At 39.4% G+C, this 21,316-nt stretch overlaps 1 protein-coding gene across 2 annotated transcripts in view; it reads left to right on the forward strand.

Moving 5' to 3' along the window:
* The first annotated feature begins 6,574 nt into the window (after positions 1-6,574).
* Positions 6,575-21,316, forward strand: part of LOC140727813 (T-cell immunoreceptor with Ig and ITIM domains-like) — a 53,958-nt gene continuing 39,216 nt past the window's right edge. For both annotated transcript variants that reach the window (XM_073045600.1, XM_073045601.1), the window contains exon 1: positions 6,575-6,685. In XM_073045600.1, the coding sequence (XP_072901701.1) occupies positions 6,646-6,685 (40 nt within the window). In that variant the 5' untranslated portion in view covers positions 6,575-6,645. The remainder of the gene's footprint in view (positions 6,686-21,316) is intronic.

Genomic DNA, 21,316 nt, shown 5'->3' on the forward strand with positions numbered 1-21,316 from the left:
AGTTTTCGGAAGAGTGATGAAATGTGAAGTCTACTTGAAGTGTAAAGATGGACTCACACAACAAATACTTGGCATACTATCCAGGTGATTGCATGACAAAGGGAGGTGGGATGATGATGGCCTATTATTCTCCCATTTATCACCACCCAGCCTAGGCCAGAAACCCAAGCAACGAGATTCTGAATCTTTCAGGGTGGTTCAGACGGATACTAATTCCCTTTCAGAGAGAGATCGTTAAGGATGAAGGGGACGACCACGCTCTCCGCTGAAACTTGGAAGGAGACTCTGAAGAGGAGACAACAAAAGACCCACAGAGCTGTTCTCTACTATACTCCGGTTGATCTTATGGGGTTCAGCTATACTGACTGAAGCTTGGATAGGAGTAAGTAAATCTGAATGGACAGGAAAGTCTTATTCCAATTAGATTCAGTTCTCCTTACTTTGCTGACAATATGGACTGCATTCGGATTAAAGATTTGTGATGTCTTTAGCTGTATGGTGATGGTCATGAAAAGAAGGGAACTGTACATCCAGGAATGATACTCATTCCACTTTATGCAGAGAAGCAGAGTCTGAAGGCAAGACTGAACACTACTGAGGAAGTTCTGCATGTTTTCAGATTACTGTTTCTTGTAAGCCCAGGGACTCTGTGATGCTTGCAGATTCATGCACCCTGTTAGCAGATGGTCTTCAAGTCATTCAAATGGATCAATTTAATATCAGACAGTTCATACAATATACAACCTGAAATTCTTACTCTTCACAGAAACATCCACACAACAAAAAACCCACAAGAATGAATGATAGTAACATCAGAACACCAAAGCCCCCTCCCCCTTCCCAGCACAAGCAGCAGCAGAAGAATCACCCCTCCCCCCTCCGCTCCCCCTACTTGCACCAGCAGAAGCACTGAACACCCCCACCCCCACCCCCCACTGTGCAAGCAAAAGCCCCCAAGGAGACCTTGGCCTTTGCTCAAGGAAAAGGAAGCAGCTGCTCGTTATTGAGTAGAGAGCATCAGTAACCTCCCAAATGCCAAGGTGGGAAATAGCTCAACTGTAGCTGTCACTACTTAGAGTAATCGGGAGACTAAGAATTTCAAGGTAACAATGAATACAGTCACCTGAATCAACACAGGTGAGTACAGTGAATAGTAAGGCACTAAGGTGTGCAATAGAACAGAGGGATCTGTGAATACAGATCCATAGTTCCTTGAAAGTGGTGTCTCATGCAGATGGGGTCATAAAGAAAACTTCTGGCACATTGGCCTTCATAAACCTGAATTGAGTATAGGAGTTGGGACGTTATGTAGAAGTTGTAAAAGATGTTGGTAAGGCCTAAGCTGGAGCATTGTGTATAGTTCTGGGTCACCTACCTACAAGAAAGATGTCAATAAGATAGAAAACAAGCAGAGAAAATTACAAGGACGTTGCTGTGACTTCAGGACCTGAGTTCTAGAATAAGGTTAAATAGGTTAGAGTTGTATTCCTTAAAATGTAGAAAATGGAGAGGAGATTTGATAGAGGTATACAAAATTATGAGGGATTTGGATAGGGTAAATGCTTTTTCCACTGAGGTTGGCTGAAACTTGAACTAGAAGTCCTTGGTTAAGGGTGAAAGAGGAAATATTTAAAGGGAACATGAGGGGAAACTTCTTCACTCAGACGGTGGTGTGATTGTGGAATGAGCTGCCAGCAGAAGTGGGGACGCAGGTTCATTTTCAGCACTTAAAAGAAATTTGGATAAGCCCATTGATGGGAGGGGTATGGTGGGTTATGGTTCACGTGTAGGGCAATGTGACTATGCAGAATAATAGCTTGGCATGGACTAGGTGGACCAGAGGGACTGTTTCTGTGCTCTAGCGGTCTATGACTCCAAGACTAAGCTCAGACATGGTCACTCGATGGAACAAAAGGGCTAATTCTGCTCCTATGTGTTATGGTCAGAGATCTCTGTAACTCCAGCATAGAATACCTGAGAAAGCTGGAACTTTTGTGCATGTTCTGTTCTGTTCCTGACTTTCGTACAGCTCTTACAGCACTCTCAGACGGATCAGCACAGAACCTTTCATGGCAGAGGAGATAAATCGAGGAATTTCAGCGCATCACACCCAAACTTATTGCATGGCCCTGCTGCAACAGCCTGATACACCAGTCAGAGTCCTTCGTAACAGATTGCAGAAGTGACAAGGCCAGAGTAATCCACTAAACAGCTCAGCTGCAGAGAATGGAGAACATTGAAAACAAGAATGAAGACCATGAAACCATGATCTATGTCCAGAATCATCAGACACAGTTACAAAATACAAGAACCAACTAGACTCTACAAAATGGGGAATGGTGATAATCATTTATGCTGGAAATGTAAAAATGAGGTGGGCACATATTTTCACATGATTTGGGAGTGTTCCATGGTTCGTCCATTTTGGTGTAAAGTTCTTGATTTGTTGGGGAATTGGTCGGGTCCTACACTGCCCTTGTGCCCACGGCTTTGTCTCCTGGGTGATAGGACTATGATACCTAATGTAAACAATGACAAATTTACTATTTTAAAGGTGGGTCTCATCACAGCTGCAAGAATTATATTGCAAAACTGGAAAAAACCCAGATGTCCCACTGTGAGGGAATGGACTGAGGAAATGGTTAAGATTTCATCATATGAACACGTTGGGAAGAATTAACAGTGAGGGAAAAGTGCAAGACGCGTGGGATCAATTTTGGTTGTATGTTAATTTAAACTTAAATTAGAAGATATTTTCCGTTTCTTAGTTTTATATGTTTTCCTGTCATGGGATGGCTGTGTAAATATACTGTACTGTATCTGCTCTATGATATGCTGTGCTGCTTTGTAAAATAAGAATAAATAATAATAAAAATTTGAATTACAAAAAAATACGAGAACAATTATTCAAGACCAACATGGAAGATATTTCTTTACCCAGAATGTAATTAATCTTTAAAATTCTCTACCAAGAAGATTGTGAAGACCCAGTCACTGAGTATATTGAAGACAGAGATTGATCAATTTTTTAATATTAAGAAACTGAGGGCTGGAGGTTCATACAGGAAACTGGTGGTAAGGTATAAGATCAGCCATGATGTTATTGAATGGTGAGCAGCTATAATGGTCTACATAACCTCAGTCTGTACCTATTGATAAATCAATACTAGGCTTTCTGGTCATAATTTTCTCCTTTCAATAATTTTAGCTAAGAAAGTCACAAGTATCTTTGATAATTGTGTTCCTAAAAATTATAAGCGTGATTAAAGACCTAAGGAAAGGCAAACCGTGTACTGATGATAGCTTCTCGACTGGAGCCGAAACATCTGCAAACATTTTGCCAAGCTCAATGACCTACCAAACTTCCAAGAAAGAAAACTTTTTAAAGAAAATTTTCACTTAAATATTCATTAAAATTTCCATTAAATACCCTTGAAATCTTATGGTAGACCCAAGTAAAAAATGAAAATATAAGCTACAGAAAAACTTTGCTTGACACAGAAACCAGTATCTACATTTTCCCTTTAGCTGACTATTATTTCACCTTTTGATATCTAACAATGTCGAAATCACATTTATGCAGCAATTTCACACACGATCATAAATGATTCATCAGTGAATTTCAATAATTACACTTTTGAATTATACTTGATCTATGGATATAATCAGCTCTCCAACCACAGCAGAAGTTTTGGGTGTTGGTATGGGGTTAGGAATTCAATAGTGCTGTAAAAGATGCAGGATTTGCAATACGTAATTGACCTTCCCCTGATTGAGCTGGTGTAGCTTGTGTAGAAAGCTTAGACACAAATTGCTAAGCTTTTGTGTCTTAGCAAAACATAATTCATAAATTCATAAATCAAAATAAATCAAGTTGTTGAGTACAGGAATTAGGATGTTATGTTGCTGTTGTCCAAGTACTAAATTTGGACTACTGTTGCAGTTCTGATCACCTACCTACAGGAAAACTATCATTAGAATTGAACGAGTACAGAAGTGCAGCTAGAGGTCATAGGTTAGGGGTGAAAGGTTAAATGTTTAAGGGGAACCTGAGGGGTATCTTCTTCACTCAGAGGGTGGCACGAGTGTGGAACGAGCTGGCAGAAGAAGTGATGAAAGTGGGTTTGATTTCAACATTTAAGAGAAATTTAGATAAGTACATAGACACAAGGGGTATTGAGGGCTTTGGTCCAGGTACTGATTGATGGGACTAGGTCAAGTAACAGTTTGGCACAGACTAGAAGGGCCAGAGAGCGTGGTTCTGTGCTCTAGCGTTTAATGACTGATTCTGAGCACCATTGCCATATATGTGGTGAGCAGCCAGTGCAAAAGCTGTTTTTTTCCACAAACACAGTCTGAAAAGTTTTTCTATTCTAGCGTAGATAGAAATACTACCACAAAATTAACAGACATAAGACAGAAAAGCAACCGTCTTTGACTGGTTGTAGATGCTAGATTAAAAGCAGCCCTGCAGTATATGTGGTTAGTCATTTGAAATGAATGTGATAACTCAGGCTAACTGTAAATGGTGGCCTTACAATACCTACAAGAACATTAACTGACTGCACCTACATTAAAGAGGCTATGAGCTGTGCTGGCACTGTGACACATTCCAGGAATTGGCTAAAAAAACTGTGGTTCCCTCCATGAGAAACAAATTTTCACAAGTTTCTGAATGCAGGTAGTGTGCTATGAGAAATGAACAAAATGCATGGCGGTATGAAGCCAACAAGCCAGGTTATCTGGGTGTTTGATTATCCAAAAATACTGGTCTTCACTATCCCAATAGTCCTCCCCTACATCTGAGTGTTGTCCTAAGAAACTGTTAGGAATTGCTTAGCATTGCAAACCATGTGTGGACATGGTATGTACAGTTCAACAGCAGAAAGCAGGTGATGAGAAGATTAAAGGATTTTATTACATCACTTAAAAATGTATTCCCTGTGTAATTATCAAAATTATATCAATCAACAGACACAGACATCAGCCAAATGGGAAACAGTGCCAGCAGGAAAGAGTACATGTGGAAATAATTGCTGGGTCAAAGAGACATTCTGCACCTTCTATTGGTTATGGCCGTGGGCTTTCGCCTTACAAATGGTACTTACCAATCACAATCGGTACAGGGACAACAGTCAACCCAGAGCCGCTGCAGTCCTGAAAGGTGAGCAGTTCCTTCACAAGAAAATGCTGGCAGATAGACAATGTACCTTTTGCTGGAATTCAAACAGGAGTCCCAGGGACTGCCTGCAGATGAATTTCAGAATCCTTTATTGTGGTTTTTGGTGGCAATGTTGAACAGCACCTATCCTCCAATGCATTACTGGATGATTGTCATTGGCATTCTAGTTTCCTTACCCTTATCATCTTTCTCTCTTCCTCACCTTGCTCTAGCCCTTCTTGTTGACAATGGCTTGAGCTGCCTTAGTGCTGAGTTATGAAGGATGACACAAATTATTAATCTTGAGATCCTCTATGGGCCTATCTATACAGTCAACAAAACCACTATTTCAAGACATCTTCTGCAGACTAAACATTGTTATGTGCAGCACAGCTGTTTTATGTCCAATTAACTGCAGTTCTATGACGTAGCCATGATACTAGTGTACAGCCTTCTCTACCAATCTTCCAGCTACTGATCTGGAATAATGGAGAAAAGCAGGAGGATAAAGTGGATTGCCAGTGGATGAAAGCATCAAGGCTGCTCCTTGTTTGACTGCCTGGTACTCTGAGGGATGTGAATGAACTAAACATTAATCAAATGGAGTCTATTGTGACTGATGATGGTGCCCATGTTCCAGTAAGTCACACTCGAGGTAATGTGGGTGCAATCTGTAGGTCCCCTAATTCATAGGGGAACTCCTTTCAGTCTCTCTCACATGGTGCCTGTTCCTCTATTCAAAAGAGTAAAAGATAAGCAGGGCTCCTGCAAATTGTTTTACTTATCCAGTACCAACAGTTGCTCAAAGAGGTATTGAAAGGATAATGAAAACATAAATGGAAAGGGATGAGAAAAGACAGCCTTTAAGGAGCAAGTGATAATGGCTTAATAACAATTAGGAATTAGACTTGGTATATGTGAAGGGTAAAAGACAAACACCAGGAGGAGTAACTTCTAGGATCCCTGCCCTTCCTTCTTCTCCTCCTTCTCATCTACCAAGAAACCGCAACACAACAGACACAATGGACAAAAATAAGAAGAATTATCAAAGATTTTGAAGTAACTATAGGGGAAATTAAGTTACACAAGAAGGACAAATCATTTTTTCTATTATCCCTTTCTATTCACTTCATGACAAATCAATAATAAGGGTTAAAACTTTAATGAGCAGAGATATGTTATAATATCAAAAGAGATATTAAAAAGTGTTTTATAATGATTGATTAATATCACATGAGATCAATTACCGTAAATTATTATTTAGACATGCAATAAGTTTGATAACATGCTAATTAAGTTTTAAAAGATTAACAGATAGAGAATGAACCAATGTAAATGTTTTGTTTGGGATACATTGAGCCGTCAGAGAAGCAAAGCTGTGGTTTCCTTTTAAAGAGCACTTCCTGCTATTACCATTGTTTTAAGCTGACTAAATCGGTCATTACTGTCAGAGGAATTCCGAGACAGTTTTCCCACGAAACATCATGATAAGAACAGTTATTGTCTGCTTGCTGATTGTGTCTGGTAAGTCTGTCATTCTAATTCTGGAAGTATTATTTAAATCGACAAAAGAATTATTTAGTACTAAACAAAAAACCAGTGAAGTGAAAACAGAAGAAAACAATTTGAATACAAGAAAATATCATGGACAGGAACTATCATGGAAACATGAGTTAAGTTGGTTTGAGTGCAAAAATTTATGTCCATGTGTTAGAATCAAAGGTGAAAATAACTGTCCAGTCCAGCAAGATGAACTGGTAAAACGTGGTGGAATTATTAAGTGCAGTGGATAAACAGGCCCTTTTGTGGTGTAACGTTTGGTGAGAAATTAAACTTACTTTCAGATCTGAAATATCAAATTCTTTTCAATTCACCTCATAACAAATTTACACTCTGTACTGAAAGACCAAACATTTAAAAGTAGCAAAATTAAAAATTATTTTAGAGACATTTAAAAACTGTTTTAAAAATGTTACTGAAGTATTATAGAATGAGATCAGTTTTCATAAATTATACTTTCAAACACCTTTTTGAACTATTATAAAATACCAGTTATACCTAACTGGAACATTTTGTTCAATTCTCAGCACTGAACACAGGACGGTTGTGAAATCTTAAAGATGGTGCTGAAAAGGCTATTAGAGATGAGAGACTTTGGTATGTGAATAGACTGGCAAAAATGGAATTGTTCTCTTTAAGCCAGTGAAGGTTCAGTGGAGATATGATTTAAGCATTAAAAATTATTGAAAGTCTAGGATAGAAGCTGTTCTTGGTGGATTTAAAATTTGAGAAGAATAATTTGAACAAAGTGGAAAAAGAACCCAAGGATCAGAGAAAAAAATATTTTCATGCAATGCCGAGAGGAATGGTGAATGGAGATTCCATCACTCATGGATTAGTTAAATATTTAATGGGAAATATTAAGTTGAAATGGGAATAAAAAGGAAGACATGAGAGAAAAGCTGTTGAGTGAGACTTTACTAGAGTGTTTTGAGAAAAGGCATATGGTTTTGGCAGGAGCAATGGCCTCATTCTATGCTGGAACGATTCTAATTTGTCTTATTTTTAGATGAATTTATCTAGTTTTTGTACATAAATCTGTCTTTGCAGCACAAAAGGGTTTGAAAAAGCATGTCACAGTGTTAATAATAAGACCTATAATGAGGTCATGGGCAACTCAACTCAAAAACTTTCTTCAGAATTTAAAGGCCAGAATACTTATGTAGATTTTGATTATCAGAAACTTGAGTAACTGTTAAACTAAGCAGCGCTTCTAAGGTGAACAGCACAAAATCAAACATTTCCCTTTTCCTTTGTAAGACAGAACACTTGCCTCACAACTGCGATAAAAACATTGGGAGCAATTTAAAATCTCTTGAATACAGTGACTTGAATGTAGAGATATAAAAAGGGGAAACTCTCCATTAGAACATGGACCCTCAGCCACATTTTGACTTTACAGATTCCCCTAATTTAGTAATGTGCTGATCATTCCCACAACAACAAAAAATATTTAATGAATGAACCTATGGACTCACTTTCAAGGACACCTCAGCTCATGTTTTCTGTAATATTTATTATTTATTTATTTGTCTATTTGTTTATTTATTTATTATCACTTGCTTGTTTGTTTATGTATTGCCTTTTTTGTATTTGCACTTTGTTTTCTTTTGCACACTGGTTGTTTGGTAGAGTTTGTGTGTAGTTTTTCATTGATTCAATTGTATTCGTTTGTTCTACTGAGAATCCCTGCATGAAAATGAACCTCATATTAGTATATGGCAATATATACTTACTTTGATAGCAATCTTACTTTGGACTTTGAACTTTTGAAGAAAACATTGAAATTGAATGGACAGTGCTGGCAAGATTTCATGGGGTCTTTCCAGAGGATTCATTCTATCCATCATGATTATAATGAACTCAACAAACTGCTATTGTAACTTGCTAGTTTAATGTGGATTACTTTAATGTAAAAGCTCAATGAATTATGTAATATTTACTGTAGATAACTGTGCTTAAACATCAGCTAAGGGTAGGCAACTGACTCTGGTCATAATATAATTTGGGCGGAATTATTTCAGCTGCCAATGGAATGAGTTTCAAAGGTAGAATACAAAGTGCGGACACTACTATAGAGGATAGTTTGCTACTAACTAGAGAGGAGTCCCAAGGCATATTTAAATATGTTATCAGGGATTTCTTCTGCTTTTAATTGAAATGAAAATTGTCTTCATGACTAAGTTGATATTACCTGATTTACAATATTTCTTCAACATCAAAACTACATTGGCTATATTGATCTTCAGATAAAACAGAGACACTTAAATCTATATAAATTATAATACTCATAGAACACCAAACAAAGCTTAAAACTTGGGCTGCACTAAACTCTTCTTTTGCTCTTCCTTTCTAGTTTTTGTTTAAAATAATTATACTAGAATTTCTTTAGAAAAAATGATGTATTGTATATCCTGGGAGTTAAAGGGAGAATCTGAAAACCGAGAAGAAATTAGTAAACACATTTTAGCTTGTCTTCCTTGATCAATGAATTGCATCAAAGAATTATGGATATTTGGAACTGTTTGAACAAAGGAGAAGTGTCTTCAGCCCATTGGTTCTCTGCCAGCTTCTTGTTGAGTAAGCCCGTAAGAACCATTGCTCCAATACTTTCCCATAGCCTTCAAATTATTCTCTTTCCATGCTCATCTCTTTACCTTTATAAAGCCCTTATTGGTTCTGCAAACAATGGATTCTAGAGTCCAACTAAATTCCCTGGAATAAGGTTTAATAATTTAATTCTAATTATGTTTTGTAAGAAGAATTGTACTGTGACCAAATATGTGGCTTGGATTTTCTGTTAAGTGGTATTGACTTAAGAAACTTGTCCACAAAGGACCAGGTGTGGATTTCCTCTTTTCTAGTCTGACTTCCTATAAGTTGCTAAATTGGTTCATTGGTGTCACTGGTGTTCATGGGTAGAGTTTTTCCAAACCATCAAGTATTTCATTGTAACAGTGCATTGTGGTAGCACAAGGCAAAACAATAACAGAATGCAGAATGAAGTGTTGCAGTTACAGAGGAAGTGCAGAGCAGGCAAGACGATAAGTTGTAAAGCCATGAAGAAGTAAATTCTGAGGTCGAGTCAATCTTTCTCTAGAAGATATTCATGACTGATTGATCACCCAATGAAAATAGAAAGAATTCCAAAAGCAAATCAGAGAATAACAATCAAAGAAGGGTAAATCTGAATAACCCCTGGAAAAGACTTAAAGATCAACCTACCAAGATCATATTGAATTATTAATTATTATTTGCACATTAAGTGGATCCATGTGTGCTGCTCATTGGCTGTGTGCCTCGGCCAGGGAAACAATTTTGTAATTGGCTAGAACCACAAGGATGAATTTCCTGAAACCAGCTGACCCTCTCAAGGTTAAGGCTGCACATCTGCACATGGTTGCAGCCCATGCTGGGAGGCATTCTGCATCTCATCCTGGGAGATATTGAAGAATAGCACAGTTCTGCAGAGAGTGGGTTCCATGCCTTTTAGACACCTGACTGGAGGCTTTGGAAGATGACAACCAAATGGGGACCATAGAAGGTCTACAGATGTACAGGATAGGGAGAATAACCCAGGGTTGTTTTTACCCTTAGGATTTGGATATAGTGTGGAAATATTTATTCAGCTCAACCACACCAGTTCTTCAAATTTCACCAGTTAACCCACTAGCTCAGACAGTCCTCATGACAGAAAATTCTCATTAATCACCATACCACATCATATCTATCAGTCCTAACATAATACCCAGGACATGCCCTCTTCTCATTGCTACCAGTAGGAAGGAGATACAGAAGCCTGAAGGCACACACTCACTGACTTAGAAACAGCTTCTTCTTTCCTGCCATCCGATCCCTAAATGGACATTAATCCCAGGAACACTAACACTACCTCACTGCTTATTTATTTCTGGTTTTCTTTTGCACTACTAATTTAAACTTAACTAATACATACATACATACATACATATATGCACATATACTTATTGTAATTGATTTTTTTCTCTATATTTATTTATCATGTATCTCATTGTACATGACTAATTGTCATTGTACATTGTCCCGCTTGGTGGCACAATAATATCAGCGCTGGACTCTGGAGCGAAGGTTCCCGAGTTTGAATCCAAGTCAGGTTGAGCATTATGATAGCAACTTGACCTCGTAAAAACAAGAATAGCTTGCTACAGAAACTCCATCATGACGGTGCCCCAGTAACTCCACTGCCGAGTTAAGGGCTATTCAAATCAAAAATCTCATTGTACTGTTGTTGTAAAGTTAACAAATTTCACAGCATTTGCTGGTGATATCAAATCTGATTCTGATACCCAGTGCAACACTAGCTTCATAATCTGCTCAATACATTACAACTCAAATCCTAACATTCAAATGCTTCAGATCACCCTCATTTACCAGTGCAGGTTTATGTACCGATCATAACACACGACCTGATATTAAAATATAACTGGCACGTTACCAAACTTAAGCATGCACACAAAATGCTGGAGGAACTCAGCAGGCCAGGCAACATCTATGGAAAAGAGTACAGTTGATGTTTCAGGCTGAGACACCTCATCAGGACTCGAGAAAAAAAGAGCTTCTTTGCTCCAGTCCCAATGAAGGGTCTCAGCCCAAAACGTTGACTGTACTCTTTTCCATAGATGCTGCCTGGCCTGCTGAGTGCCCCCTGCATTTTGTATGTGTTGCTTGGATTCCGTGCATCTGCGGATTTTCTCGTTTGACATTACCAAACCTGATATCTACCCGTTCCTCATTCTCGCAACTCACTTCCACTTCATTCCACAGTCAAAAGAGGCCAGCAGATTGTCAGTGTATACTGTACACTTCTGCTTCCTCTTCTCCATTCTAGCTTGCTCCTTCTGACAAGCAAGAGCTACATGTAACTAATGGTTGAAAAAAGCGAAAAGAAAGATATGCACACACTGTCAATCAAGTGATATTTATTCCACGCCAGCCATCACAATTCTGCACATAACTCCGAGGTAATTTTAGAGGTGTGATGTGGATATAGCGAGTTGCAGAACACAATATTCCTGCAGGGATTAAGAAGAGCACAGATGCCAGCTCCTCAAAATGCATGATTACCAAGTTCTGCTGCACTGAATTCTAATGATATCTTTGATCAGGCAGCCTACAGACAAACTCCGATGGGTATATGCAATGGAATGTGGAAGCGTACTGAAACAGCAGTAGCCTTGCACTCAGTATCAGTGAGGCCAAAGAGCTGATTGTGGTCTTTAGGGAGGGTAAGATGAGGGAACACAAACCAATCCTCATACAGGGATCAGAAGTGGAGAGAGTGAGCAATTTCAAGTTCCTGGGTGTCAAGATCTCTGAGGATCTAGCCTGGTCCCAACATATCCATGCAGCTATAAAGAGGGCAAGACAGCAGCTATATTTCATTAGGAGTTTGAAGTGCTTTGGTCTGTCAATTAAAACACTCGTAAACTTCTGGAGATGGTGGTTGCTACTGCACAGGGCCGAAAGAAGCTACAGAAGGTTGTAAAATTAGTCAGCTCCACCTTACTGGTCTCCATAGTACCCAACACATCTTTAAGGAACGGTGCCTCAGAAAGGTGGCGTCCATTATTAAAGACTCCAATCACACAGAGGATGTCTCCTTCTCACTGTTACCATCAGGTAGGAGATACAGAAGCCTGAAGACACACACTCAGTGATTCAGGAACAGCTTCTTCCCCTCTGCCATACGATTCCCAAATCAACATTGAACCCGTGAACTCTACCTCACTTTTTAAAAATATATATAATTTCTGTTTTTGAACTGTTTTTAATTTATTCAATATACATATACAAACTTACTGTAATTGATTTATTTATTTTTCTTTCTATATTATTATGTATGGCATTGTGCTTGCTGCTGCTAAATTAACAAATTTCACGACACATGCTGATGATAGTAAACCTGATTCTGATTCAGAAAAGTGTTAATTAACATGGAAAATTCTTAAAGTCATAGAGTCATACCGTAACACGGTATGGAAACAGGATCTTCAAGCCAACCCATCCATACTAACCATGGTACCAACCAAGCCAGGCATATTTGCCCACTGTTGGTCCGTATCCCTCTAAACTCCTCCCGTCCATGTACTTATCCAAAATCCATTTCAATGGTGTTATTCTATCCGTATCAATTTCTTCCTCTGGCAGATCATTTCATATTCCTGCCACTGTCTGTACAGAACTCTCCCTGTGATCGCATGGGTTTCCTCCGGGTGATCTGGTTTCCACCACAGTCCAAAGTCGTACCTGTTGGTAGGTTAATTGGCCATTGTAAATTGTCACATGATTAATCTAGGGTTGAATCAGAGCTTGCTGGGTGGCACAGCTCGAAGTGCCAGAAGGGCCTATAACACACTGTATCTCAATACATAAATATGGATATAAATATATATATGCAGCATATTCTGCGTGAAGTTGCCCCCTTAGGACACTTTTAAATCCTAAATTCTATGCTTCATGGTGTTTAATTCCTCCTCCCTTGGGGAAAATGACCATATGTGTTTATCATATTATGGCCATCATGATTTTATATCATTCTATAAGGCCACTACCATCTCCTACATTCCCAGGAATAAAGTCCTAGCCTGCCCAACCTCTCCCCTTAATTCAGGCCCTCAAGTTCTGCAGCAGCCTCATACAGTAAATCTTCTCTGCACTCTTTCCAGTTTAACGATGTCTTTCCTGGAAAAGGGTGACCATTTACAAAGTATGGAAATGTTTACCCAGTAAGTTGTATTGTTATCTCATGCATTAAAGTCCAAATCTATCACAGAAGAGCCAACTGCAACCCAGAAATACAGATAGCAGTACTAAAAGTTAAAGTCAGTGGTTCTTTGCTGCCTACCTTGGTGAAGACTGTATCAATGCATCCTGATGAGAAGTGGAACACAAAACAAACTGATTGAGAAGGTCAGCAGAACTGGATTGATATAAGGTTTCAACCTGAAACATTGACTACTTCTGTCTCCATGCATGCTGCCTAACCCGCTGAGTTTCTCTAGCACTTTCTTTTGTGCTCCAGATTATAGCACCTACAGCCTTCTTGTATTAACTGAGGAGAGTGGGCTCTCACCAGTGGCAACTTTAGGAATTCTCACCATGAACTCCATCTACACAATGCCAAGGGCTATTGTCCATTTCACATACTGCAAACTTTGAGCCATTTTGGTTGGCTGAAGGGCCTGTAATGTGCTGTAGATTTCTATGATTTTATGATTCTATGAGGGTCTCGGCCCAAAACGTCAACAGTGCTTCTCCTTATACATGCTGGCTGGCCTGCTGTGTCCCACCAGCATTTTGTGTGTGTTGTATGATTCTATCATTGCTTTGGTTTATCAGGTTTATATTATGGTTTGATTCCTTCCAATTTGATTAATTTATCCATATTTCAATTGCAAAGATTATGTTAATGCAACATTGAATACATGATTGTATTGTTAATTCCCTGATATGATTTTATTGACATCCTTCCTATAATTCCCCATTATTAGCTGAAGGATGTGCTATGCATTTTTGTAAATTTGCTAAAAACTTTTATTGTATAACAACTCTCATTACATTTTCTTTCACTTTTGAGAACGTACAGTTTAAGGAATCATACTAGTAATTTGCTTACTATAGAACGTACACTTTAAAAGCAAGTAAATTTGTGTAATTCATATCTCCATTTTGTTCATGTGATCAGTACACTAATGTTCGTTGAGTACTGTGTCAGCTCTACCAGAGTCAGCAGGTTGTGAACTTGAGTCCCAGGTTAATGGGCGTGTACAGAATCTTGCCTGAATTGATTTGGAAATAGTCCTACATTGCATTAGATCTGCTGTCCTTTGAATATGTTGTTCTGCAGGGCCAAACTGTGTTCTCTCAAGTAGACATAAAACTCTTTCGCAAGGTCTGATCACCTCAATTGTTAGTGGATCCTGTAAATTTATGATCATAACTGGGTGCCCTTGGAGGAGAAGGCTGTGGAGTCCGCCTGTGTACTTGAGACCTTCTGTGGCAGGATGAGTGGGATTAAATTGCATCTTTGAGTTTAAAAGAAAAATAAATCAGTTATTCAGAATATTGCAGTTCTGGCTATTCAGGAGAAAAAAGTAGCAAAAACAATGGTCTCAATAGGATTCACCCTGGAAAGACAAATCATTTAGAAACATAGAAACATAGAAAACCTACAGCACAATACAGGCCCTTCAGCCCACAATGCTGTGCCGAACATGTACTTACTTAGAAATTACCTAAGGTTACCCATAGCCCTCTATTTTTCTAAGCTCAATGTACCTATCCAGGAGTCTCTTAAAAGACCCTATTGTACCCACTTCCACCACCATCGCTGGCAGTGCATTCCACGCACCTACCATTCTCTGCGTAAAATCTTACGTCTGACATCCCCCTTTACGTGCTTCCAAGCACCTTTAAAATATGCCCCCTTGTATTAGACATTTCAGCCCTGGGTAAAAACCTCTGGCTATCCACACAATCAATGTCTCTCATCATCTTATACACCTCTATCAGGTCACTTCTCATCCTTTCTTTGTCACCCCAAGGAGAAACGGCCAAGTTCACTCAACCTATTCTCATAAGGCACACTCTTCAATCCAGGCAACATCCTTGTAAATCCCCTCTGTACTCTTTCTATAGTTACCACATCCTTCCTGTAGTGAGGTGACCAGAACTGAATACAGTATCCATGTGGGGTCTGACCGAGGTCTTATATAGCTGTGACATGACCTCACGGTTCTTGAACTTGGCTGATGAAGGCCAGCACACCATACACCTTCTTAACAACACTGTCAACTTGTGCAGCAGCTTTGACTGTCCTATGGACACGGACCCCAAGATCTCTCTGATTCTCCACACTGCCAAGAATCTTACCATTAATATTACATTCTGCCTTAAAATTTGACCTATCAAAATGAACCACTTCACTATTATCTGGGTTGAACTCCATCTGCTACTTCTCAGCCCAGTTCACCAGCAATTTTACTAAGCCACCCTTCCACTTCCTCATCCAATCATTCATAAAACTCACAAAGAGGAGAGGTCCCAGAACAGATCCCTGTAGAACAGCACTGGTCACCGTCCTCCATGCAGAATACCAACCGTCTACAACCATCCTTTGCCTTCTATGGGCAAGCCAATTCTGGAACCACACAGCAATGTCTCTTTGGATCCCATGCCTCACTACTTTCTGAATGAGCCTTGCATGGGGAACCTTATCAAATTCCTTACTGAAGTCCATATACACTACATCCACTGCTCTACCTTCATCAATGTGTTTTGTTACCTCCTTAAAGAATTCAGTTAGGCTCATAAGGCACAACCTGCCCTTGCCAAAGCCAATCTGACTATCCCTGATCAGGTTATGTCTCTCCAAATGCTCATAAATCCTGCCTCCTGGGATCTTCTCCAACAACTTGCCCATCACTGAAGTAAGACTCACTGGTCTATAATTTCTTGGGTTATCTCTACTCCCTTTCTTGAAAAAGGGAACAACATTTGCAACCTTCCAGTCCTCTGGCACTTCTCCCATCCCTATTGATGATGCAAAAGTCATCACCAGAGGCTCAGCAATCCCCTCTCTTGCTTCCCAATGTAGCCTGCGGTATATCCCGTCCGGTCCCAAAGATTTAATACTTTTCAACAACTCCAAGACATCCTCTTTCTTAATGTCTATACACTCAAGCATTTCAGTCCGCTGTAAGTCATCCCCACAAATGCCAAGGTGTTTTTCACTGGTGAATACTGAAGCAAAGTATTCATTAGTACCTTTACTACCTCCTCCAGCTCCATGCACAGGTTTCCACTATTGCTCCTGGTTAGTCCTATTCTCACACGGCTCAGCATCTTGCTCTTCACATATTTGTAGAATGCCTTGGGGTTTTCCTTAATCCTACTTGTCAAGGCCTTCTCATGGCCTTTTCTTGCTCTCCTAATTTCATTCCTGAGCTCTAACATTACCTAGTTTCTTGAACCTTTTGTAAGCTTTTCTTTTCTTCTTAACTAGATTTTCTACATCCTTTGCACACTGTGGTTCTTTTACCCTACCATCCTTTCCATGCCTCAATGGAAAATGCCTATGCAGAATGCCATGCAAATGTTCCTTGAACATTTGCCACATTTCTGCCATGCATTTCCATGAGAACATCTGTTCCCCGTTTATGTTCCCAAGTTCCTACCTAATAACACCAGATTTCGCCCTACCCTACCCTACACCTGACCAGGTTCATTTCCCAATACCAGATCAAGTACAGCCTCTCCTCTTGTAGGCTTATCTACATACTGTGTCAGGAAACCTTCCTGTACATACCTGTCAAACTCCACCTATCTAAATCCCTTGCTCTAAGGAGATGCCAGTCAATATTAGGAAAGTTAAAATCACCTACCACAACAACCGATTATTATTGCACCATTCTACAATCTACTTCCCTATCTGCTCCTCAATGTCTCTGTTACTATTGGGGGGTGGGGGGTTCTATAAAACACACCCAGTAGAGCTATTGCCCCCTTCCTGTTTCTGACTTCCATGCACACTGACTCAGTGGACAATCCCTTCATGACTTCCTTCTTTTCTGCAGCTGTGATACTATCCCCGATTAGCAATGCCACTCCCCCAGCTCTTTTGCCTCCCTCCATGTCCCCTTTGTAACATCTAAAGCCTGGCACATTCAGCAGCCATTCTTGCCCCTGAGACATCAAAGGCTCTGTAAAGGCCACAACGTCACACTCTCTAAGTTCATCCGCCTCGTTTATGATACTCCTTGCATTAAAATAAACAGATATCAACCCATCTGGCCAAGTGCATCTTTTCTCTATCATCTGCCTATCCTTCCTCACAAACTCCCTACAAGCTGTCACTACTTGTGCGCCAACTGCCCCATCCTCTATCTCTTCACTGCGGTTCCCACTCCTGTTCAAATCTAGTTTAAACCCTACCCAATAAGATTAGCAAACTTCCCTCCTAGGATATTGGTTCCCCTCCAGTTCAGGTGCAACCCATCCCACTTGTACAGGTCACTCCTTCCTCAGAAAAGGTTCCAAAGATCAAAGAACTTGAAACCCTTCCCCCAGCACCATCTCCTCAGCCACTCATTCATCTGCGCTGTCTTCCTGTTCTAACCTTCCCCAGCTCGTGGCACCAAGAATAATCTGGAGATTAGCACCCTAGAGGTCCTGCTCTTCAACCTCCTTCCTAACTCCCTAAACTTACTGTGCAGGATCTCTACCCCTCTCCTGCCTATGTCATTGATACTAACATGTACCATGACCTCTGGCTGCTCACCCTACCCTTCAAGAATATTCTGTAACCACTCAGAGACATCCTGGAACGTAGCACCCGGGAGCCAACACACTATCCTGTTGGCTCTTTTGCTGCCGCAATATCGCTGATCTATCTCCCTAACTGTCGAGTCCGCTATGATGATTGCTCCGCCTGACTTCTCCCTACCCTTCGGAGGCTCAGAGCCGACCACAGTGCTATTGGTCTGGTTGCTGCAGCCTTGCCCAAATAGGTCATCCCCCTCAGCAGTATCCAAAGGGGTATACCTGTGGCTGAGGGGAATGGCCACGGGGGGACCCGCACTGACATTTTTTCTCCCTTATCTCTCTCAGTGTTCACCCATCCACATAACAGAATGAGATAAAAATGTAAAAGCAAAATGAAAAGAATGCCAGTACTGAGAGTATGTGCCAATATTATATGGACAAATTAATCCTATTTGAGTAAAAACTCAATCTAATGATTAGAATAAATACTATATGGAAAAAGACTTCTATAAGTCATGTACTTTTATGTATGGTTTTAATGTCATGTATTGATGTCTGTTTACTCTTATCTGTTCAATTATATTATAGGCATTTGGCTTGATATAAAATTCTAAGTAGGCCTACTGGATTAGCATTTCATGAAATCATGTCCTGTCCTTACACAACAGAAATATTACATTACTTGTAAATTGAAAGAATAAAACTGGGATACGGGAAATCTCAGTGGTATGAGCTATTATGCAGATATCTCTTTTGTATGCCATTTGGGATTATGTTTCAATTCAGTTCAATAATATTCCCTTCTGAATTGAGGATGAATCTGTGCTTTCATTCTCTGTCACTTCTCTTTGTGTCTGTGAATATGGAATTGCTCCTTGGCAGTGGGACACAACAGACTGTGAGTGAATCAGCAGCCCTTTTGCACCATCGCTGATATTACTTGTCACAGAAGAGTCAATTGGACATGGTGTAATGTGGATTGTTCCTCTCCATGAACTTGTTTTATGATGCTGGAAATGTCTACATTATTTCATTGCCTCTTAAATATAATTTTATATGGTCTCCCTAACGTCTACTTAAAGTAAATGGGAGATCAAGAAATTAGCTTGATGGAACTGTAAGTTAGAGAATCTTTAGCCTGAATATAATTTAAGTAGTAATTATTTTCACACAGTTAATTGCATTTTAAAAAACTGCAAAGCAATTTTACTGATGCTATGTGTAATTGAAGCATTTAACAAAAGGATAGACTTTTGATCGTGCTGGAAGGCAGTACCATGGGGCAGACAGAGTCTGACTATGCTCTGCACAAAGATTAAAGCAGCCTTACCTGTTCCTATCCTTTCATAGCCTGCCATTCATTTCAACTGAGATGATAAAAAGAAAATTGGCTGCAAATGTTCAGATTTATTTGTGGCAAGGAAAGTGTGACTTTTTCCTTTTCTGGCAACAATGTAAATTGCTGCAAATTCAAGCTTGCTGTAGGTACCATCTTTGATTTAGTGCTATCAAATATACTGGCAATTAGTCAAGCATCTTCATTTTGCAGGATTATAACTATGCTTTTCTGTAGTTGTGGTTTTGTGTTCTGCCCAGAATAACCTGAGTTGTCTGATTTATGGCAAAAACTATCCTGTTCCCTATCTCAATTTTCATACTGTAAATTTATTTCACAATTTCCTAGAAATGTAATCTGAATATGCTGCAGAGTAAATAGGGAAAACTGGAACAGTCAAACCAATAATACAACCCACCTGCATCCAAAGTACTAATTATGCCAACTAATTAAAATTATATTCTGTAGATCAATATTGGCATAGCATGTGTCATAGAATTCTAAATTTCAAAAGCTCTTACTTTACTAAACTTTTTGGCACAGTCAGAATATTTTTGTAATTACAGATTTTTAAACAATCTTTTCTGAAGATGACAACAACAATTCCAACTACAAAAACAAATCAGGAAAAAATAAAATCTTCTTTCATGTATTTCTAGGCAAGGATTACTACTCAATTTTATGTTTAACAATTTGCAAAACGATTGTTTCCTCTCTCCCACCTCCACCTCTTTTGGTTGGTTGAAATACATGTGAATCCATAAAAGATTTAGAAATGCACGGGTATCCAAGGTAACCAACTTAGAAGCATTAGGCCACATGAAGAGATGAGTGAGGGACCTGATGCTGAAGTCAATCAGTAGCTGAGTAGAGCTTTCTAGTTTTGATTATAGTATCCTATCATAATTTACTCTTAGGATCTCAAAAACATGGTAGTACCTAACAGAGCCTGTTTTCCCTTTCTGCCAGCTCTAAGATCCCAAAGTCAGGGCTTCTTATTGCTACTTATTGTCGTGGATTTAAATGTTTAATGGTGAACTCATCCCTCACTGTTTACATGTGAACACGCTTGCAGATAAACACTTGGGCACCATACTTAAGCACTAATTGTTGGTGCCATGGTTTTCAATACACTGAGATTCTGGGTTCTCCATGAAATCCAGTGGAAGAGCTCCATCTGGTTGAGATCCCATAGGACGTGATGGAAAATGTCTTGATTTCAATGAGGAATGTAGGACCATGGGAAGGAAAAATAAGATGCTAGTTTTGTAACTATGTTTGGCTTTTTAGAGTCATAGGATCTTAGAACCCTTAAGCATAGAAGCATGTCCTTCAGCCCATCTAGTCCAAGCTGAACTATTAATCTCTCTAGTCCCATCAGCCTGCAACTCCAAAACCCTCCCATCCATGCATCTAGAAAAATTCCTCTTAAATGTTGAAATTGAACCCCAATCCACCGCTTCTACTGGCAGCGCATTCCACACCCTCACCGCCCTCCGACTGAAGAAGTTCCCCCTCATGTTCCCCTTAAACATTTCACCTTTCATCCTTAACTCATGACCTCTAGTTCTAGTAATGTTTTCTTCTACTGTTTCAGTTCTCTTATGGTGTCTTAAATTGATTTTTAATGTTTAATACTTAGAATAAATTATGTCATGTTTAGTTTTGTAGCCTGGGGAAAATTACACACGCGGGCCAACAGATACTTTCTCAGGTCTCAAATTCCTTTATATGTTTTAGATGTTTTAATGCAGGAAGAGGGTATCAAAATAAAAACGACAACATAAATTAAAATAAAACACAGTTCCTGCTGTTACAATCTCTGCTTAATTTCAGTCCACACCCTTGTATGTATGCAGTATGAAAGTAAATAAAACATAATATACAAAACCAATACAGTTGTAGTAATTCTAAGAAACAATACAAACAACATTAGAATCCCACCAACCCTGGACCAT

The sequence above is a fragment of the Hemitrygon akajei genome, chromosome 5, assembly GCF_048418815.1.
Source record: "Hemitrygon akajei chromosome 5, sHemAka1.3, whole genome shotgun sequence".
Classification (NCBI taxonomy): domain Eukaryota; kingdom Metazoa; phylum Chordata; class Chondrichthyes; order Myliobatiformes; family Dasyatidae; genus Hemitrygon; species Hemitrygon akajei.